This window comes from Nanorana parkeri, unplaced genomic scaffold, assembly GCF_000935625.1.
Source record: "Nanorana parkeri isolate BGI_ZX_2015 unplaced genomic scaffold, ASM93562v1 scaffold170, whole genome shotgun sequence".
NCBI lineage: Eukaryota > Metazoa > Chordata > Amphibia > Anura > Dicroglossidae > Nanorana > Nanorana parkeri.
This window is the reverse complement of record NW_017306438.1, coordinates 415,586-438,869: the sequence shown is the minus strand read 5'-3', so window position 1 is coordinate 438,869 and position 23,284 is coordinate 415,586. Positions and strand designations below refer to the sequence as shown.

Here is a 23,284-nt window from a genome sequence, read left to right as displayed (position 1 = left end):
ATGTCACTATTGGAGGATAGGAGATGGATCTCAGGGAATGCGCCTAAAACAAGGGGGCCTGAGTTTGTGAGGCAGTCATCTCTGACCACTATGGCCGCGGCTCTTAACTTGCATGACATCTGGCGGTTGGCCAACCCGGTGGACTCCGACTTTACGCACTTTTCTCCAATACATGACTGCCTGGCGCGCTTGGACTATTATTTCTGTACTCCTGAGCTCTTGCCTAAGGTGAGAGACTCGGAGATACATGTCGTGGTAATCTCGGATCACACCCCTATTGCCTTGTCGATTGAAATTGCACCACGTAGACCAAATGTATACCTGTGGCGGTTTCCGGCATTCCTACATGCTAACGAGGACTTTCGCCACTTCCTGGTGACGTCGTGGAGGGATTATGTCTCCCTTAACCAACAACATGTAGTCACTCCAGTTCTCTTCTGGGAAGCAGCTAAAGCGTATATGAGGGGGAGAATAATTTCCTATACATCGGCATATAAAAAGAATATCGTGAGGTCCTACCGACTGGCGAGTGCCCGTCTGAGGAGTGCCAAGATGTCCCTTAGGTCCAACGCCACCCCTCATAACAGACAAGAATGGGAGTCAGCAAAACAACAATTTGATCTCTGGGCACAGAGGCAGGACACAATTTACTCGGCACACCTGGATCTCTCTATTCACAAATATGGCAACAAGGCGGGCAAATTGATGGCACGTCTGGTGAAGGGGAGATTTCGTCCTAGCCATATTCTGTCCCTTAAACACCCCTCCGGGCATATAGAACAGGACCCATTGCGCATTAATCGGATCTTAGAAGATTTCTATAGAACTCTGTATTCCGAGGATGAGCATGATGGGATGGCAGCGGAACGATTCCTCGAAACTCTGGGACTCCCAACCCTGTCACCAGATCAGCTCTCCTCGCTGAATGCGGATATTTCACGGGAGGAAATAGTGTCAGTTATCAAACAAATGGGCAGGGACAAAGCCCCAGGCCCTGACGGCTATTCGGCCAAATTTTATAATATACTGCACTTGGAGGTGACAGATTCCCTCCACTCTTTATTTAACTCAGTATGGGAGGGAGGTCCATATCCGGCAGCTGGAAAAGAAGCGTATATTAAACTCATTCCTAAGGAAGGAAAGGACCCCACAGACCCAGGCTCATATAGGCCTATTTCTGGTGCAGGGAGAGGGCCCTATGCAGCTTAGAGTAGCCCATTCAGCTATTACTTATCTGGGTCTGAAAATCGGGAAAACACCATCCTCTTTATACTATCTGAATTACCCCCCCTTAATTGACAGGATAATCAAAGAACTAGAAATGTGGGATAATCTCCCCCTCTCACTCTTCGGGAGAATACACCTGCTAAAAATGATTAGCTTCGCCAGACTCCTGTACCCCATGCAAAACCTTCCTCTTCTACTGAAGAGTGGCGACATTAAAAGACTTATGAGAGTGATGTTGCAATTCGTCTGGCAGTCTAAACGGCCAAGGATATCACACAGGAAACTGTGGTTGCCAAAGAGCGAGGGGGGTGCTAACTTCCCGAATATTAAATTGTACAACATTGCGTGTTTGCTCAGACATGCACTGGATTGGTTGTCAGGTAGCTCTATGTACTCAAATACGGACCTGGAAGGGGAACTAGTTGCACCATAGTACTTGAAAGCGATCCTTCATTGTAGGATCCCCATGCTGCCCCCAGGCATTCGACAAAATACTTTATACAGGGACACCATCATTGCATGGCGAGAAACACAGAAGGCACTGCAACTGTCTCTGTATATGTCGGTCCACAACTCGTTCTTAGGTAACCCTATGTTCTCACAAGGTGTTGATTATGCTGCTTTCCATAAATGGAAAGACAAAGGGTTATTTAACTGGCGACAATTATTCCATCCACGCACCGGTCAGTCTCTCTGCTTTCAGGAACTATGTCTACAATTTAACTTACCAGGAGCAGATTTCCTGCACTTCTTACAACTTAAATCAGCCTGGAAGGAGTATGGGGGTACACCCAAGGAATTATTCTCTTCGTCCTTTCTGGACATTCTCATTAAGGACAGATCATACTCTGCTTCGACAATGTACCCCAGGCTCCAGATGCTATTTCTCAACCCTCTTTACTCCTCAAATGTGCGAGACTGGGCAAGGGACTTTGATGACCCAGATATGCTGGATAAAATCCTCAGAGGCTATAACACAATCAGGACTATAACTCCTAATGAAATATGGAGGGAGACCCAGTTCAAGATCCTTCACAGAACCTATGTTCCGTTCTTTCGGCCTCCGGACAACGGGGACGTGCCCGCTCCAGGGCGACCAACAACATCCATCTGCCCGAAGTGTGGGTGTCCCAGACCCACATTGCATCATTGCTTGTGGAGTTGTCCCTCTATATCCCGCTTCTGGACCCAAACACTCACGTACATCAACTCTGTCAACTCCTGGCAACCGGATCTGGATCCGGCCCTTTGTCTATTCGGCTTCCTGGCGCCTTCGGGAGAGGGCCGGGGAAAGCAACGGGGAAAGGGCATGGACTGGGCCCATCTATGCCTTCTGATGGCGAGACTGTGTATAATGAGGCACTGGAACTCTCCACTGGCCCCAACGACAACAGAGATTACTATGGATCTTAAACTCCTGATGAATAAGGACAAACTGGATGCAGAGATACATAAAGATACCCGTTCTACGTCTTTCCTATCGCGCTGGAGGTATTTTCTTAGTAGTTCTTATTCTGTAGAGGACATCCACCAAATCATTAAGCCCTTCTGCTACACTATATGGTACTTGACTAATGAATTGTCAAATGCCTTAGGGGTCCTGCAGCTAGGCCAAGACTGACAGCCTCTCTGGAAGGCAGGTCTTGGAGTAATATGAGTACTGCTTGATTACACTATCTGAATACTTGTGTATAGTGGGAGTACTGTTAGTATTGTTCAGAATGCTCCATCTACTTATGTTCCTTGATGGATTGTTATGGATGGAATTAACCACTGCATGGTATAATTATTACTTTGAAGTGATGGCATTTGTTTTAAAAATGTAAAGATTGCTAAAAGTTAATAAAACATTTTTGAAAAAAAAATAACAATAAAAAATAATGTAAGGTGCATCTGCTGCGGTACAGTCCCCTGGGGACAGACGGTAAGCCCCTGTGTGCCGGCCAGAAGTCGACAGCTCTCGGGTGGGGGAAAAACAATACAAAAGCAATCCGGGCAGCATTCGGTAAATAAGGTGTGGAGCGTGTGGGCCAGACCCCCACCGGAGCGGGCACCCGTTGTAGGAGGTCAGGTATTCAGGTAAATCAGGCAGGAATGTGGACCCAGATCCACCCAGGGTTCGTGGGGCTGCATATCAGTATAGTTGATGTGAAAGAAGCTGCTTGGGCGACAAAGGGCCAACAGAGGCATTTTTAAAGTACATAGCCAAATTGATTTTTAGATTAAATATAACATGTCCAGTGGGCCTTAACCAGTTGACATCCGCGGTGTTAAACCCCCTTCCCATCCAGGCCATTTTTCAGTATTCAGCGCTGCGGTACTTTGACTGACATTTATTCCGTCATGCAGCGCTGTACTGTTTCTCTCTGGCTATAGCAGCCAGATGACTGACAGGTGAATGCGGAAGTGATGTAATACACATCACTTCTGCATTCACAGCCCGGACGGAGATCAGCAAGGAGCTGATCTCCCGTCCTCCTCCTCCTGACGCCCTCGGAGCCGGTCCCGGGATCCAAGATGGGGCAGCGGATCCCGGGATTCAAGGTGAGGGGTCAAGGGGTGGAAAAAAAATGGCAGCGCCGACCGGGTGCCGCGAACGAGCACATATAGGCGATCGGCGGGCTATGGACCCGCTGATCGCCTATATGTGAAACACCCGGTACCGGGTGTTTGCATTGGACGGGTCTTTTCTGCCCGTGCGTGCCCGCTAGGGGGGCGCGCGCGAGCAGAAAAAAAATGCCGTCTGGCGACGGCAACCCGCCTATGCAGCAGTGCCGTCCGTCCGTTTTTCTACTACGGGCGGACGGCAAGAGGTTAATTAAGCTTTCACATACTTACTATTTATTTAGAGGGAGTACACAAATAAAAGGTCTGTAACAATCTGTAAACCCTGAAAACCACAACCATAAATTGAAATAAAGGTTAAGGCCAGGCTCACATTATTGAGCTAAGGCAACATGCAAAAGCATGCAAAAAAATCATTATTATTTAACTCATCAAAATTACTAAATGTTAATAGATTTTTGTTCAACATTTTATTGCGTAAGCATTATGGCCATGAGGTTGATAATATATTCTCTGTTGATATTCATGAGGAATCAGTGAATAACACCTTTGAGTTTCAGGACCAGTGTGTTAAAGTAGTATTAAGGTCTGGGTGTTTTTTACCTTAATGCATTTTCTGCATTAGGGTAAAAACGCCCCACACCTTTTTTCTACCCCAGTCTCCCCCACACTTACCTGTCAGCTGCACTTGTCCCCACCGCCGGTCCTGAAGCGATCCTCCGTTCCCTGAACTTCCTGGTTGTGGGGTGAGGATTCTGATGGCAGAGGAGCCATAGGCTCCTTCTGCCATCAATCAAAGAGGGAAGGGGCGTGGCCGGCCACAGGGCTGTGTGTGTGTCTATGGACGCACACAGCCGCTGCGGGCACGAGCACGCACAGGTGCCTCCATTAGAACAATAGTGGCACCCGTGCAGGGGGCGGGGGGAAGAGCATGGTAGGGACCCATTAGAAAATGAGAAATGAAAAATGTTTAAAGAAAAAAAGCAACAGCCTTCACCAAAGGAGGGTCTCCTTAAAGGAGAAATTAAAACATAATTGGCTTTAATATCACTTTAAGCTACAATTAGAACAGTTAGCATTAGAAACAGCAGCAAATGAAATAATTGGCCCACATGCTGGCCATTTTCTTAAGGGTGACAAGTACTAGTATCCAGATATTTTAAATATTAATATTTAATCCAGACTTTCTGCTGTGGATTTTCTCCAATAATTGGTTGAGGTGGATTTGATGTGTTTAAAATCTGACACTAAGTTCAAAATAAGACATAATATTACCACAATTCCGGTTCCGGCGCCTGATGAGGTAGAGGCATCCACGAGCTCTCCGTCCCGCCGAACCGCCAATCGCCGCCCGTATCACATCCTTCACTGGCCCGGATAATACCGTAAAGTTCTCCGGTCATAGTCGCCCGCAATGGACCGCTTCATATCCTGCCCACAAACCGCAAGGAGATCGCTAGACGCGACGGCAGCAGGAGAAACAACATCCAAGATGGCGCCGGCTGCAGATGCGATGCATACAGAAGACACTGAGGCTGAAGGTGAGGTGGTATCCAATACCAACAGTTACACCATTGATTACCAGAAACTGGCTTCTGAAGTGGCTTCCCACATTAAAAACGACATCTCACAGATTGTGGCTGATGCCATTAAACTACACCTGGGTAGCATTACCAATTCTTTGGAAACTCACCAACAGCGTCTCTCCGCAGCAGAACATTGCAGTATGCGGATGCACCGAAGAGGATCCAGAAGGCTTTAGATCCGATGAGCTGAGGAAGCTGGAAGCAGAACACACAAGGCAGAAGGATCGTCGAGCAGGCCGAGGTCATCAAAGAGCTGGCAACGCAGTACAAGGGGTGAGACAGAATCAAGGTCAAAAACAAGCTGGGGTCTTCAGGGAGCAAGCAACAACAGAGAGTAGTCCAAGCCGGGTCGGTAACGGGTAATAAGGATACAGAAAACACAGGAACACAGAACACAGGAAGCTGACAATCTGACAGCATAGGAGGATAGCTGAACACAGCCTTTATAGCCCAGTTGGCGCCAATTGTTCAAATGACACGTCGGCGCGTGCTCGTGCGCACAAACACGCGCACGGCATGCACAAACGTGAGTGTGACGCGCACGTACGTGTGCACGCCCTTGCAAAGACGCTGCTCCTATTATGGCTCTATGGTCCACAACAGGCGCCTGCGCATGCGCAGATGGCGACACTCGAACTCTGGCTCTGGCTTTCTGACAGTACCCTCCAAAACGCCGCAAGACAACCATTACAATCATTCATTTTAAACAATACAGGCTACAATATGCCTTGTTAGCCAGCCAAGACAACTAAGATATATCCGCAATCACCCCACATACGAATATCCCTAGTCTAAGACCGAATACAGACACAATTCACTTTCATCTACCAACCCTTTCACCACCACAAAGAACCCTAACAAGTCCCCAACACTCACTGTGAGAACATCCAAGAACCCTTGATGTGTGATTTATGCTCTGATGTGTGTGTTTTCTTCTTCTTAGTTTTTCTAATTACTTAATCCTTATTAACCAGATAGTCGATTTTGACACTAATGTCATGAATGACCTCCACCTCTAACATATGCCATTGACAGAAGATGTTGGTTTACCGATATCTCCAGTGCCAGGGAGGATCTTAGTCTAATAGATGACATCTGACCTCTTGACTATATGAAAATATGTTATATGACTTATTGTTACATTAAGCTGTATTGTTTATCATCAATAAAATCTTATTGCTAAAAAAAGAAATATTACCACAGTGGAGAGTCAAGCAAATGAACGTTTTACAAGTACCTTTTATTTTCTGAGATACACAACACACAGCTGTTGCAGAAGTACGGGCAGAATCGCGACGGGAAACAGTGTGAACCACCGGTGCGGCTGGGGTGCTATTGGACAATAATGGCACCCACAGCACAATTGGTGCACACCTGGGCAACTCTTGACTGTGCAGCAATCTGCACGGAATCGTGCACATGCAGTGGGGTGTCGCTTAGGTGTGTACAGGCCCTAAAGGGCATAAAGCATGTGCCAGAGTAGAAGGTGGTCCTATTGTGGCAGGGATTGGATCTATGTTGGAGAAATTAAGCCATTATACATCAGAACTGAACAAGTTTCTTGTCATAGCAGCAGAGTTCATACATATATTAACAGAAATGCAGGGCCTCTATAGGGGCAAATTTTCCCCCCTCTTTGGCAAATTTATATATGGGAGGGGGAGGGATTTATCTTCCCAAAATATAAGTGTGTAATTAGTGTGTGTGTGTGTGTTTGTGTGTTACTACCTACGCTATGGTGTGCACAGACAACTTTACTGTTTTCTTTATTTAATATTATTACTATTGATGAAGCCACAGAATGATACAAAACACATAAGTTTATGAGAATATGATTTGATGTAGTGATAGAACATTTTAGTTCGGGCAAAGTAAGTGCCCCCCAAATGTAGAATAGAGAAGAGGGACACTAGTATGAATTATACTGGTATTACGTTAAAGTAGTATAAAACTCTCAAACTTTTTTTCAATAATGAATCCAGATCAAACCAGCAAAGAAGTTCTTAAAATTGTTGTCCATCTCTCTCAGATGATTCTTTAAAGTTACTGTCAAGTACAAGATTATAAGGGACAGCACAGTCTTCAGCAGCTGTCCATCTACTAGCTTGGAGAAGGGAGGAGGGAGAAAGGAGAAGAAGGGATCTGGGGAATGGTTTGTGTTTCTGTGCCTGTGTGTTTGTGGAGACGCTCACAACCTACTAGCACACAAGGATGGCCCCATAGGGCCCTGCAAGGGAAAGGAAACACCCTAAAATAGGACATCAGGGCCAATGCTCAGGGACCAGCTAATTCTGCAGGAAAATAAAACTTTTAAACATCAAGGAGCAGAATCCATTGTAAGGGATTTAATCAGCCTTTGAAATAGCTTAAAAACCTTTTGACTCTAATATGCATTACCGCGTGCGAGGTGCTTTGTGTTGCCATTCATTTGAATGACACCCCAATGCACTTCTTGGCTGCCGTGCACTGAAACACAGCACAATGTGCGGTACCATGCTTTGCAGTGAAAAGAAGTAGTACATGTGCTACTCTTTTCCACTGCAATACACAATGTTGCTATATCGCACATCGTGCTGCATTACAGCACATGGTAGCCAGGAGGTTGGGTTGCCATTCCAGTAAATGGCAACACAATACACCTAGCGTACGGTAAAACACACTTGATGTCATGTGATTAGCACAACAATATGGTGTGAATGAGCCCTTAATGTTTATATGTAGTAGTTAATGTCTTATGACACAACCGTGATTGGTTATGGGATAGGGACCAAAATGCAGAGAGGAGGCTGGGGGGGGTCCTCAAAGTAGTGGTCACCACAGTGCATTGACTATCAAAGTTTGTGAATTTATGTGAATGGCTAAAAACTAATTAAGTTTAATGTCACAATAAATCATAATATACAAATGATTCAAAGCAAACACAATATGACACAATAACAAATTTGTAATACACCTTAGAAAAGAGTGTGACACTTATGACTGGAGGCACAATACAAATCTGTTCCAGGTTTCTTAGTTTACATAGACATGATTGTTTTTTTCATGTACTTTAAAACAAGAAAAAATGGCAATTAAAACTTTTTTTATAAGGACTGTGCAATCTTATTTTTGGGCTGGTGTTGCATTGTTTATTCATTTTCCCCAAAAAACTTAATTTTCTTTCAGTGGAAGACCAAGTATGCAAAATTAGCAATCCATGAAGCTCCAGAAACTCCAGCAGAGTTGCATCAGAATGTCCAGAAGGCATTTTTATTGTTACTTCAACATGGCTGTCTGTTTCAAGATCTTGTGCGGCTGAAAGGTAAAGATGTGCTTACTCCCGTTTCCCGTATTCTGATTGGACAGCCTGGATGCACCTACAGATACTTAAACACACGGCTGTTCGCTGTGCCATGGCCTGATGATAAACACAGTATCATGTATAACACAGAAGAACTTGCAGATGCCTGTAACGCATTCTCTGAGCTGAATAAATTTCTGTATAACCAGACAAGACTTAAATTACAACAGTATGAAACAGATGCACAATGTTCTAGTGTTTCACCACAGCAGATATCCTTGGAAAATGATAGTGAAACTAATCAAGATGAAATGCATCCTTATAATGTGACCTTGATTAACTACATGAACCCACATAACATGTTCTACCTTAAGGAGGAACCATATTTTGGCATGGGACAAATGGCAGTGAGCTGGCACCATGATGAAAATCTACTAGATGAATCCACTGTTGCAGTCTACAGCTACAGTTACCAAGGTCAGTAGCCTGTTCTTATAAGTATCTGTGTTTAGTGTTTTAGGCATTTAATCCTTGTGAAAATGGGCAAATGTATCATCCATTCTGATGCTTTCAGCTTGCCTTTAGGATCAGCTTTAGATGCCTCTGACACCTCTCTAATTCCCTTCCAAATACTGCTGACCTCAATACACAACCCTCTAAAAAATGTATCATTGCTTGTTTTTGCTTTTCAGCCACCAAAAACTATATTATTATAGCATAAATATAAAAGTAAACCTACCTAGGCCTCTTTTTTTTAACTACTTGCCATCCACCCGTTGTAAATAAACGGACAGACAGCAAGCTCCCTCCAGTGGGGTACCGTAAATATATGCCTTTTTTTCTGCTGGTGCGTGCTCCCTAGCACAACACACTGATGCTTGTAAACAGCCATTAACGGCTGTTAAATACAAGTGGTCGGGCAGTTCTATAGCCGTCTGATCGCTTGTACGGTGGCCAACAGTGTGTGCCCCCCTCTTTCAGCGCTGCCCTACCTCCACCACCTTTACCTGCTATGCCAGGCTCCACTGCCTCCTCTGCGGATTCGGGACTGGCTCGGCGGCTCTCAGCATGAAGATCAGAGGGAGATCAGCAAACACCCACCTATTGAGCTCCTCTCTGAATGCAGAAGTGGTATGTATTACATCACTTCTGCATGCAGCTGTCATTTATCTGGCTGCTATAGCCAGAGAAGAATCTGGTGAAGCAGGTCTCTGCTTCATCAGCTTCTTTGGGGGTCCCTTGGTGACATTAGGGGTCTTAGAGACCCCTGATGTCTCCATAAAGAGGACCTGTCAGTTTATATGCGCTATCACATAGGGGGTTGCTAGCCCCCTATGTAAAAAAACAAACACATTTTTTAAGTCCCCCGCCCCATCTGTACACATGTACCATTGTAAATACGTGTTGGGTGTGCCAATGCTCAAAAACAACAATTGTGCCGCACATGTTACATATCACCACAAATGTTGGAGTGCAAACAATAATTCCACCAAACGAAAGCTCTATGTGTCCCCAAAACATGATATAACATTAACTTCATGTTGTATGACTGAATACATGTCAGTCAAAGTACCCTAGCGTTGAATACTGAAAAATGGCCTGGAGAGGAAGGGGGTTTATCACCCTGGTCATCAAGTGGTTATCAATAGAATTTATTTAGCTTTGCAGTACATAAAGGTCAAATAAGTATACATACATATCTATACATACATAGACAACAACCCCAAGAGGTGTACCCAAAGTAGACATGCTCATTTCCATCCAGAGACAGTATGACCTCCCAGATTTCATATGTGCAATGCAAAATGAGGTGTGTATGATACATGGTGTGTTGAAAAGATGTTGGGAGGCTCACAATATGCTGTGAAAGCACCAGCCAATATCCCATTATCATGGTTAGGGATAGTTGAGATGTCATATAGTGGCATAGTACCCGCACTATGGGGATATGAAGAAGTTAGGGAACAAAAGCAAAAATTAGACATATAAGATCAGAGAAGAAATAGTGAAAAAGGGAGGGGGTCCCGCTGGGCCATATCCTAGGTCAGAAGTTGGGCTTTGGTCCTGTCCTAATGCCTGGGGCAGGTATGGTTGCAGATGGACCGAACCAGAAAAAATTATTGAAGTGCTCCACATAGCAATACATGTTGGGTAGTGGTCAGTGGTTAAGTACCTTAACCCATTTCACAATTGAAGGAATAGTGTGCATCATCTAATGTCTGGGTATTAGGGCTCTACCAGCAGAGAGGAGAAACTGGAAGTGGTCCTTTTTGGCAGCTTATAAGGATCACAGTACTATTGAAATAAGTGCTACTTTATAGGTCTTGTGGCAAGGAGAGCCCTTCACCAGGGTGCATGGTTGAAATATGGAGCGCCAGTAGAGTTGAATAAGCCTGCAGGACCACCAGCTATGGGACATTGTTCCCGCCTCGTCTCCACATTGCCAGTGTTATTGGATGCTGTTGGGCAGAATTTGGACAAGTCAGAAGAGCAGCAATACCACCTGGTGAGAATTTAATAATTGTGTTCCTGTGTCTGGGTGGCTCTATTGGAAATATTTCACACAGTCAGAGTTGACTATGCCCATGTGATGACTCAGCTCCCTCTCCCTATCTATGTTTTAGTAAGGGTGGTGTGGAAATGCATTGCCCAACAGAATGGCATATAGTTGACAGAGAATGTGGGAACAGTCATCATTACACATACAGGTATTCTCAATGTGTGTCAAGTAGAGAGTAAGGGATCTGAGGACTCTTAAGAGATTGAGGCCCTCTGGATTTATCCCTCGCAATATCATTTTTTGACAGCTGACATCATTGGAATCGAGGGCAATGCATGCTTGGTGGAAATCCAGGCTTACCCAGGACAGTTGTCTTAGGGCCCTCATAAGATGAGATATTGTATGTGCAAATCGCCTTCTCCTAGACATCAATAAACAAACTCACATGAGGAGGAAAGGAGCTGAGAGGTGGATGATACTTTGGCTGTAGCCAGGATTTCAGAGGAACAGTGGTAAGGTACTGCTCAATAGACACCCACAGCTTAGTGTCTGTATGGAAAAAAAACTATCTGCCAGTCTACCTAGTACTGCAGCCATGTAATAGAGTAGCATATGCAGCAGGCCAGTACCACCCAATGCTTTATGTTACACTAAGATATTGTGATATAAGCGAACCGAGGAACATGCCCAGATATACCTCCATGGGGAAGAACTGCAGCAGAACATCCTGTCAGGGTTTCTTCCTTGTCCAGTTGCTTGTGGCATGACATGTGTAGTGTTTCTGGCAGCATTGTTACTCTTTGGCACCCTCTTTTGCTTAACCCTTTAATGACCAGTGACGTTTCTAGTACGTCACTGGCATCAGACCCTTTTAAACAGACTCAGCCGCCGGCAATCTGTTTAAACTTGTAAAGCAGACTATTGGCTTTACAGTAGAAGTGATTCTGGTGGCTCAGCTGCCTCTTCTACGGGCCAGTAAAGTGCCCACCCCCCGCCCGACACCCCCCGCCCGACACCCCCGCCGTGTTTCCCGGGCTCCGCTGCCCCTCCTACAGGCCCGGAACCGGCTTCTCTGGTGTCGGGGGGAAGCTTGTGAGGAGATCGGCGAACCTCCATTGACTGATCTCCTCCCCGTACTATGGGAACGGGAGCAATGCAGATCGCATCACTTCTAGTCCCATAGCTGTCAGTGCTGGACTCCTGAAGCTCAGCAATATGCTACCGAAGTGCAACCTGCACTTCAATAGCTTATTTCAAGTGTAAAAGTGATACACTTTTGGACCCCCAGTATCACCCTAAAGAGTACATGTCACTGCCAATATGCTTTCACATAGGGGGGCTTGTACAAGACAAGGTAGATGACCTGGAGAATCGTTCTAGGCGCAACAATTTAAGAGTGATAGGCATTCCAGAGTCGGTCAAGGCTCACAATCTACGCCTCTTTCGCGCCAACACTATTCCTAAAGCCATGGACCTTGACGGCACTTGTAAAGTAGAAAGAGCTCATAGAATTATTCAGCCCAGGGATGACAACAAACCCAGGCCGGTTATTGTGCGCTACCTGGATTACCATGACAAACACACCATCTTTCAAGCATACCGGGCCCAACGTAATCTGGTGGCGGAGGGCCTCAAACTACTTCTCTTTGCAGACTACTCCGCTGAAGTCACTAAGATGAGAAAATTGTTCCATGAGTTATGCCAACTCCTTGTCCGTAGACTAGTGAAATTTGCGCTCCAGTATCCCGCGGTCCTGCTCTTCTCCACTGACAATGGTAAAATCTGGCGTTTCTCCGCCGCCTCTCAAGCTCAGAGGTTCCTGGACTCTCGGAATGAACCATCATCCTCCTCCCCGATAAACAGCCTGCCGAGGAAGAAAAAAAGCCTGGGGCGGTCCCTGGATGTGCGGGAAAAGCTTCCCTTCGGGGTAATGGGCATTCACACCATGGGCGTTGAGGTCGAAATGCCTCAGTCATGCAGGTACTGTTTAATTCTACTCAATTTATTTTTTTATGTTACCAGTTGCTTATGTGTTTAACGCCTACACACTTTTGACTATTGTCGGTCAATCTTTCCAAAGACGGGACGGAGAAAACGCTCTCACGTTGACCAATTTCCACCGGATTGCAGATTTAGTTAATGGGAGTCAGGTTGCCTCCCGCCTGCCTGAGAGCAGTCACACTAGGGAAGAAAGGAAGTACGTACTGAAGGGTATCTTTTCCTTTTTGTCATATTTTTTTTCTTAGGAGTTGTTTTTATTTGTTTTGTGACCAACTTCTCAACAGTTCACATTCACTACGGAACCACAATCCACCACCATGGTTTTTCGCACATGGATCCTCATCACTCTACCACTTTTAAAGGGGGACAAGAAACCTATACCTCAACTACTCGTTCATTCACAGAGCCTAGCATCTCCGGCCATTACAGGAGCATTGGAACACCCGTTAATGCACCTCCTCACGATGACATCCTCTCACCTTCTATCTTTCACCTGATTCCACTGGATGAATTTGAACCCCCCTGAACCTACTCACGTGGAACGTCAAGGGCCTTAAATACCCCGACAAAAGACGGCAGATTATTCGTCACCTCAAGAGCCTTAAAGTTGACATTGCATTCCTCCAGAAAACACACCTTAAGGAAGCCGACATCTCTCGCCTCCAGCAATCTTGGGTCGGCACTGCTATAGGTGCTCCAGCAGCGGGACACTCAGCAGGAGTGATCACTCTCATTAACAAATCCCTGCCACACACAGTAGTTGACCACTGCTGCAACCAAAAATATGGTAGATGGTCCTTTCTATCCCTACAACTAGGCACTCAGTCTCTGGACCTCTGGAATGTGTATGGACCCAACTCTGATAAGAAACCTTTCCTTGACCACCTACTCGCACAACTCTCCCGTCCTTCTGATCGTCCTCTCCTTATTGGCAGGGACTTTAATGCGGTGTCGTCTCCCCAAGAGGACCGGACCAGGAAACAATGTATCCCCCGCACACGGGTCAATTCCCAGGACTCCCACTTCCAAACATGGTTGGCAGCTACTGGACTGGTAGACCTTTGGAGGTACCTACACCCTCTAGACAGGGAATACACTCACTTCTCTCATGCACACAATGCTCTCTCACGTATAGATATGTTTTGCTCTACTCCTTCTTTGTTACATAACTTAATATCTACTCATATTGATGACATTGTTATCTCGGATCATGCCCCTGTTATGATTACTGTCAAAAACATCGGCACACAGAGTCATCCCATCATCTGGCTTTTACCATCGTACTTAGCACAAGATGAAACTTTCCAGTGTGAGCTCAAACGATGGTGGTATGACTATGCGATCGATAACACACAACATGTGTCTGACCCAGGCTTGTTCTGGGAAACTGCCAAGGCAGTGTTAAGAGGCATGGTGTTGGCATATGCCACTGCAAGGAAACGCATGGTGAGGGACAGATATGCGGAAGCTAGCAAGGCAGCCAGAAGGAATTATCTTAATTACAAGCATAACCCCACACCGACTACCAGGTCCTCTTGGTTGACGGCATGTGACCACTGGCTTCACCAACACAACCTGATTCTTAGATCCCCTAGAGATTTGGCATTATTCAAATCCGGCAACAAGTCGGGCAATCTAACCCGTGGGAGGAATACACCCAAACATGTCGCTCAACTATTGGATGATTCGGGGAAGCTACACTCTGACCCATCATCAATAAGCGGCATCTTCAGTAAGTTTTACCGCAACCTTTATGGTTATGACCAGGGGGACATGGTCGCTGGTTCTTCCTTCCTAGATAATACCCCCCTGCCAACCTTATCCCCAGACGAACTAACCGCTCTTAATGCGGATATATCACTGTCTGAAATTGATGCCTTCAACCATTCCCCTAGGTCCAAAGCACCAGGCCCAGATGGTTTTACGGCTGAATTCTACCGTATACTATCCTGCCATCTCTCTCACGCTGAAAGAGCTTTACCAACACATATTGAGTAATCACCATTATCCCCCTACTTTCCAGGATGCATACATCCGCCTGCTCCCAAAAAAGGGAAAATACCCATTACAGGCGGGATCTTACAGACCAATTTCGCTACTCAATGTAGATGCTAAACTACTTTCAAAAATCCTTGCAAATAGACTGGCTGCCGTGCTGCCGAAGCTCATCTCTCCTGACCAGGTGGGGTTTATTAATGGTAGGGCCGCAGTGACCTATGTTCGCAAAATCCTGCTAGCCCTGGAAAGTCGTAGGCTGAATTTGACTTCTCCGCACCCAAAGGCTCTTTTGGCCCTGGATGCAGAGAAGGCCTTTGATAATGTGAACTGGGACTAGTTGTCTACTGTTATGCAACATATGGGCTTTCAAGGTACCTTTCTACATTTTGTGTCCACTATGTACTCCTCCCCCAGGGCACACATACTCACTTCCACCACCATATCAGAACCCTGCACCCTACAAAAAGTCACAAGACAGGGGTGCCCACTATCCCCACTCCTGTTCAATCTGGCCCCCGATCCCTTTCATCAGCTTCATTCTTTTCAGGCCTGCAATTAGGCTCTCAGGAACAAAAAATTGCACTATTTGCTGATGACATTATCCTCCTCCTGTCAGACCCGTGCTCCCAGATTCCTAGAATTATGCAGCACATCTCCCACTTTGGTTAATTTTCCGGCCTGAAAATTACTTTGCACAAAAGTGAACTCCTGATGCTGCCTCCCAATACCTCATTATACACTTCCTCCTGACCCTCTGACATGATCATCAAGGTGCAAAAACATCACATCACTTATCTGGAAATAAAAATCTGGAAAGTGATGGCTCTGGTTCCAGCTATTGTTCTGCTATCTGCAGAGTCCAAACTCTGGCACTCTGCAGCTAACAGAACCAGAAACACCTGGAAGAGACCCAATTATCAGAACTTTGCCATCCTCTATAGCAAACATCTGATGTTTGGTGCCAAACGATTCACCTTGGTGCCACCATTCTTTCTTACCTGAAGAATGGTGGCACCAATCGATCATATCATGTATGGGACATGAGTTATGAGATATGACCTTTTTTAAGCATTTTGAACCTTGAAATACACACAAGGGTGAAGTGACAACTTTTCCCTCTGGTGGAAAAACTTAGCCAGAGACATTTTGTCTAGAGACGTCTTGAAGAATATACATTGCATATGCATTGCTAAATGGTTCCCTGCTGGAGAAGCACAGCAAACCTACATCTGATTTAATTAACACATTCATACCTAACAAGTGTATGCAAATTTTGTTACCTTTCAGACAGTATTCACTAAAATAAATGAATTGGCTCAGGATATCCTATGGCAGGCCAAAAAATAAAGGACATTAGTACGGCCGCACCATGACAAACATCGTCACACGTCGAAGAGAGACTCATCAGACATAAGTTGTCGTATATCAGGTGATTGACGTTTGGACGGATTCGAAGAATTCGATGTTGGATCCATAACCACGTTGAAGTCACCACATAGTACCGTGTAACCCTGGCGGAGCTCAGACAGTTTTTTAAAACATTTTGTGCAGGAAACGAATCTGGTGTGTATTGGGTGCATAGAGACACACAATCGTATAGGTTGAAGAGTTTATATTACACACCAGCACGAGGTATCGGCCTTTGGGGTCGCTGTAGGTTGAGATATCTGAGAAAGTAACTGTGTCTCTCACCGTGATCATTACTTCTCTCGTTTTGTTGGGGGAATTAGCAAAGTACGTGTGTGGAAAATGTTTGTGAGAGCAATGCAGAGAACTAGAGAGAGAACAATGCGTTTCTTGGACGCATATGACGTCTACATGTAGGGAGTGGGCTTCCTGCCAGAGATTCCGTCTCTTGGCGGGGTGATTGAGGCCTTTGGTGTTAAGCGACATTATTTTAACAGACATCTTGGAAGTGTAACCCATCGCGGTGTGTATGTGTCATACTTACAGTGCTGGAGGTAGTAAGTGGAATTCAGATGGTTGGATCCGGAAGGTCCAGCGGATGACGAGAAGTAGGCAGCTTCTCTGAGAAGTGAAGCTGCAATCGATGGCAGGTATAAGGGTTCCTTGGGTGGCTCATGTAAAGAAGTGAACATAGAAAAGGAATAATAGGGTTAAACTGTAAAAGAGTTAAAACATGATCTCACGTCAAGCTGCACAACATGGTGGGGGTATCACAGAAGTGAGCAATGTGGCACCAAGAGGCAATAGGGTTTCACGTGGATCTTTCAGAGGTTAATTCAGCACTGCCCTCCTCAGACCTGGAAGTACAGTTGCGTCGTGGAGAACGCCACTCAGAGGCGTAGTTGCGTGGAGATGCAGCCGGTATGGGTGTGGATTCGGCAGATGGACGGATATTCCATTTTTTGAGGAGGGACAATCCCTGGTCCGAAGACACTACGGTGAAAGTTTCACCGTCTCTGGTTATAAGAAACTTGGCCGGGTATCCCCACTTGTAGCAGATATGGTGGATCCTCAAAGCCTTGGTGACAGGGAGAAGGCGCCTCCTGAATAGCATGCCATGCTGAGACAAGTCCGCAAAAAAATGTAGGTGGGCATATTGTTTAGGGATATGGGTAGCGTCCCAGACGACTTGGAACAGCTTATCTTTCACATTAAAGAAGTGCATTTGCATTAAGACATTGTGGGGTACCTTTTCCAGTAGAAATGAAGGCTTAGGAAGATGGTGAATTCGATCACGTACCTTGATATTGTTGTGGCGTGATCTGTCCTCAAGGTCCGCCACTTTGGCTTCCACCCAATCCAGATAATCTTCTCTAGCATTGTGTGAATCCACCAGATCATTGAAAATGCCAACAAATTCACCCATTTTGTCTTCCATGTATGATACTCGGTCTCCCAGTTGATGTAGATCGGATTTAAATCGGGAAATAAAAGATTACATATCATTATTCAAAGAGCTTCTTAGTGAAATTAACATGTCCCTGAGTACATATCATTATTCAGAGAGCTTCTTAGTGAAATTAACATGTCCCTGAGAGTAGAGTCTGATATACGTTGGTGTGAGATGGGAAAAGCTTCCAAGGGTTCTATCAATTCCCTAGTGTCCTCTAGGGATGAATTAATCCGGCTCACCTCAGTTTGGGCCTCCACTCCTGCAGTAAGCGTCGGCCTGAATTTCACAGGGCTCCGGTCCTCAGTCGGCGTACCACAGGGTGAGGACGCTGTGGAGCTAGTCCCCGACTGCTGGGATAGGGAGGGGTGAGACGTCTCAGCAGCAGCAGCGGAGGGGGCCTTGGGAGCCGACTGACAGGGCGATCCGCCGCCATCTTGACCTCGTTTGCGGGACAGCACGGCGAAGAAGTCCGTCATTTTATGCGGGCAGGAGCCGGACTTCTTCTTTCTGGACATCTCCACCGGGTGCAGCAGGGTCGTAGGAGCCTGGGAGTGTCCGAAGATAAGCTAAATGTTGTGTCGGTAAGCCTCAGGGCGCAATGCTGCACGGGGCTCTCCTAGCTTACGTCCATGAAGCGCCGGCCACACCCCCCATATTTTATATTAATTAAAAAATGGGTATTTTATTATGTTTGGGGGCATTTAAGTGCATTTATCATTAAATGTTGGGGTTTGCTAAGGAGTTGCGCTAATATCGTGCATATCGGACACTGGGTGGGATTAAGGTAATATGGGCTTCCTAGGACTGCTTGGGGAAGGAGCAGGTGTCAGAGATGGAATTGTAGGTGATATTCAAGATAGGAGCTAGACTGTCTTTAAACTTCTTATAAAAGGAGGGTGAGTACCCATCCAGGCCAGTGCTTTAGCTGGAGGGCAGGAAGCCAATCATGTGCACAATTTAATGTGTTATAAATGAAGCCTGTAGAGCAGGGGTGCCCATAAGGTTGATCGCGATCTACCAGTGATCGTGTAGCGATCACTGGTAAATCGCAATGTCCTGTCTTCTCTGGACCCCCGCTGCTCTCCCCCATCTGTATGCAGCGGGGATCTGAGGAAAAGTGAAGCTGCAGGCGACGGCGGGGGGTGGAGGACGGAGGTGCTATCACAGCAGCACGTTGAGCGGTGAGGAGAGAGAGAGCCGCTCGGCCTGGATCTAACAGCTGGCGGCTCTCTCCTCACCGCACATGCTGCGGCTCTCTCTCCTCACCGCACATGCTGCTGTTACAGTGGCTGCGACCCCCGTACCAGCGTGCCTGAAGTGCTTATTTCACTTCTCCTAGCCGAGCAGCAGAGGATCGGTACATATCAATTATGCAGGACACACACTGGAGCGATCAGCTGATCACTCCAGTGTTTATAAATAACTGGGGGCACATAGTACTATGTTATGAATGAACAGGATATGATTTACATCACTTCCTGTTCATTCATGAGTTTCTCAATAGGGAGAAGCACTCTGTACAGAGGCTCCTCCCCATTCAGCAACTGGTGATAGTAAATATTTTCTGAATGAATGGGAAGCCTCTGTGCTTTCCATTCATTTAGAACAGAGGCTGCAGAAAAAGAGATTGATGACGTTGTGTCCTCAATTTCTTTTTTCTATTTTAAAACGGAAATATCAGGGGGCTGTTTAGACCCGTAATATTTCCCTGAAGCCCCCCCCCCCCTCCCCCAACAGTAAAAAAAAATATATTAAAATTAAATTAAATAAGAAATAATGGGTGCAGGGCGCTGAGTGACGTCACAAGCCTGTTGGGGCACTTTTTTCTTGCCACATGTGCAAAAGGAGCTGGCTACGGCTATGCTCCGCTGTGCTCGTGCGGCTGAATGTGTCAGACGGAAAAGGGCGGGACACCTCTCCCCGTGTGCAACGTCGGCCACACGAGCACCACGGGAAGATAGGACACTGGTGCCTCTAGAACGCACTGGAATGCAAGCCGGCCAACTCCCAGCGTTCAGGGGTGGGAGGGGGGCTGCACCACCCACAGTTTGATCGCCCGCACCCGGAACGCAGGCACATTAGTGCATGCATTCCGGTCCAGTGTGATCTGCAAAAATAGTGCTTGCAGCATTTTTGCGGATCGCACTGGACCGGAACACAGGCACTAATGTGCCTGGGTTCCGGGCGCAGGTGATTGCACTGTGGGCGAGGAGCCTGGCTGCTGTGCCATTGACTTGAATGCACCGTCACGCCCCATCCCGCCCCTGAACACAGGTGTTTTTTCGTTGGTAGATCTCATTGAGCTCGTCATTTGAAAAGTAGATCTTCAGACGAAAAATTGTGGGTGCCCCTGCTGTAGGGGACTGAGTAAAGTCTGCCCTAAGGATTACAGGCTGATAGAGCTTCACATGCTGAGGGAGAAAAATGGTCGGTGACATCCCTCTGCATGTTATAGAGATCCGAGTAGTATTGGTTCAGAACTGTGCATCATTCCCCAACTAGGACATAGCATCTTAGGGATGTAGGTGCAGGATTGCTTGATGAAAGTTGATCATGGCAGGCCCTTACTGCACATAGTAGCGTATTTGTAAAGTGTTCATGTTGCACAATCCTTGTGTCAGTGACATAAGCGGCCACTAGGTTTGTGTAACTCTGCTCTCTTAATCTGTAAGAACTGAAAAACTTGAGGATCATGATGTCTTTTATGGCATGTAAAAAATAAACAAAATAAAAAACTGTGTGCCAATAATAGTCAGCAGCAACCAATAGTGGTCTTAGACACACCACTAATTTTACAACTAAAAACTTAAAACATATAAGTGCCACTCTCTCCTTAAATGGCGTGCTAATTATATGTGATCAGTAAAAATTTTAATATGACAATGTATCAACTTTATAGTTAAGGCATGCGTAGTGTGCCAATACACACATTTAAAGTTTATGTTCAGCAAACTATGCACAAGTGAATATAAACTACACTTAAACAATTGGCTCCAAATAAGCAGTGAGAAATCAATAAATAATAAACAATTAGATTCCCAATTACAGTGTAAAATGAAAAAACAAAGTCCATAAGAGTTCATATAAGTGAAACTATCCAAATGATTATTTGATTCATACACATGTGATTCAGTCTTTGCTCCTCCCTGGTCTTATTACCGCTAGAAATTTGTTTCGGACGAACCTACGAATTCAAAAGTGCACATTAAGTCAAAAAGATTGTATGGTGGCCATATTGGCCACTGACACGTTCTGTGCATGCACACCAACATCTTGACGGCTGGACATATGACGTCACATGGCATCAGCATCGGGTGACATCATACACATGTATGAGGACCACCATCTTGGACGCAGCAAGATGGCAGTGCTCAAACAAAATGAAATATGATATGCCCAAATATAGTTTTTCATATATTCAGGCATATAATAATTTGTTCTTTTGGATTTGGATGAATGGCCAAATTAATAGAATTTCATGAGTCAGCAAGTGCGTCCAAATCTGAATGCACATCTCTAATTACCACCACATGAACACTCAGGGAAATGCTGCTCACCTTGGATGTTAGACCATCACAAAAGGTCTAATCAGCTTGTTTCCCCTTATGCTATGTTAGCTATGTTATGCTATCTACCCTCATACAAATCCACCTATGGAAGTTCTTGTATGTAATATTATAAAAAAAAAAAAAGGTACAGACCACAGTGCTCTCTGTAATAATTAAAATCAAGTTTTTATTTCAAACTACTCACATAAAAACACAGGCTATTCAAATTATTCACAAAGTAAGATGGTAATGCAGGCAGAAACACTACCAGATTAGCTACAATGAATATGCTAAGCTCCGATCTCACCTCTCCCACACTACGTCACAAGCTCCACCCTATGTGTGTTACATCCAAAATTACTTTATCAGGGTGAAGGGGTTGAAGTAATTCCAGGCGTAACACACATAGGGTGGAGCTTGTAACATAGTGTGGGAGAGGTGAGACCAGAGCTCACCTTCACCATCTATTTTTGACTGTTCATACATGTTCTAATTATTGGGCATTTCATTGTTACTTTCAATAATAATAACACAGTTCAGATTTTCTAAGTAATAGATGTCCACTTAGAAGCAGAATGACCAAGATTGTCAAAGCGGCTGAATGATGGGTGCATCTATGCATTTATGCAGTCTTTGATGCCTATTTCTGTTGTACATTGCACAAGCTGTACAGATCTGGACTATCCCATTCTGTGGCACAGACTGTTAAAGACCAGGTCTTCTTTGTTTTTGGTAGTCTAACTATCACAGATTTGGACTGAATATTTTGTGATACTAACACTAGAGACAACTTCGGATATCTAATTAAAGTTTGTTTTCTTTTTCAGATTGTGCTTCTGAAATATTTGAAGATGAAAAAGCTTTATCTAATTGGCATGTAGGTTTGAAGATAGCCTGGGATATTGAAACTCCAGGTCTTGCTTTACCTTTAAATCCTGGTGATAGTTACTTCATGCTAGGTAAATGTAATACACTTATAATTTTTACATTCCTGTCTTTCTTGCAAACCCCTTTTGTGTATATATATATATATATTATATTATAAAAATCGCCTTTACACTATCATATTTAAGGCTGGATTCACACCAGCGGCTGCACTAACATACACAGCCACTGATGTGCATATGAATTCACAGTGCCAATCCCAGTGCATCACACTGTTTTGCTTTTTTTGTCAGCACTTTATTGACATGTCATTATTGACATTCCATTAAGTTATATGGCCAGTTGTACCGTGTGACATCCTGCTGTACTGCACACAGTTCATTTTTCAGCACACACCACTGCAAATTGAAAAAAATAAAAATAGCCAGCACAACCCCAACACATTTGGTGTGAATCCAGCCTTAGTGCTAAAATAAGATCTTTGAGACACTTTCAGACATCTTTAGTGCCAACTCAATACAAGGCTGTTAGTCTGTTAAAAACAGGCAAAACAATACCCAAATTGTTTTGAGGGCAATTTTCAAGGTATCCTAAACAGGTCTGCATTGTTACAACCGCTATTCATATGCTGCACTAGGTGAATGAATAAAGTTTAAAAAAAATAGCTTGGTATCTTTTGGCAACTCACACTTTGTTTAGACAGGTCATTTTGGGTCATATACTCATAGGGTATTTGCATAATAAATGTTAATTTTAAAAAAGTGAAATGCTTTTATACAGAGCAAGTCTAGCAGAAGTAATTTTTAAAGGAAAAAAATAGTTATGCTTATGCAA

The 23,284-nt window shown here is 45.0% G+C and overlaps 1 protein-coding gene across 1 annotated transcript in view; it reads left to right on the top strand.

Annotated features, from left to right (window-relative positions):
• Nucleotides 1-23,284, top strand: part of FTO (FTO, alpha-ketoglutarate dependent dioxygenase) — a 451,699-nt gene that overhangs the window by 92,889 nt on the left and 335,526 nt on the right. Inside the window, exons 3-4 of the mRNA XM_018554721.1 lie at nucleotides 8,544-9,135; nucleotides 22,393-22,524. Coding sequence (XP_018410223.1) covers nucleotides 8,544-9,135; nucleotides 22,393-22,524 — 724 coding nt within the window. The remainder of the gene's footprint in view (nucleotides 1-8,543; nucleotides 9,136-22,392; nucleotides 22,525-23,284) is intronic.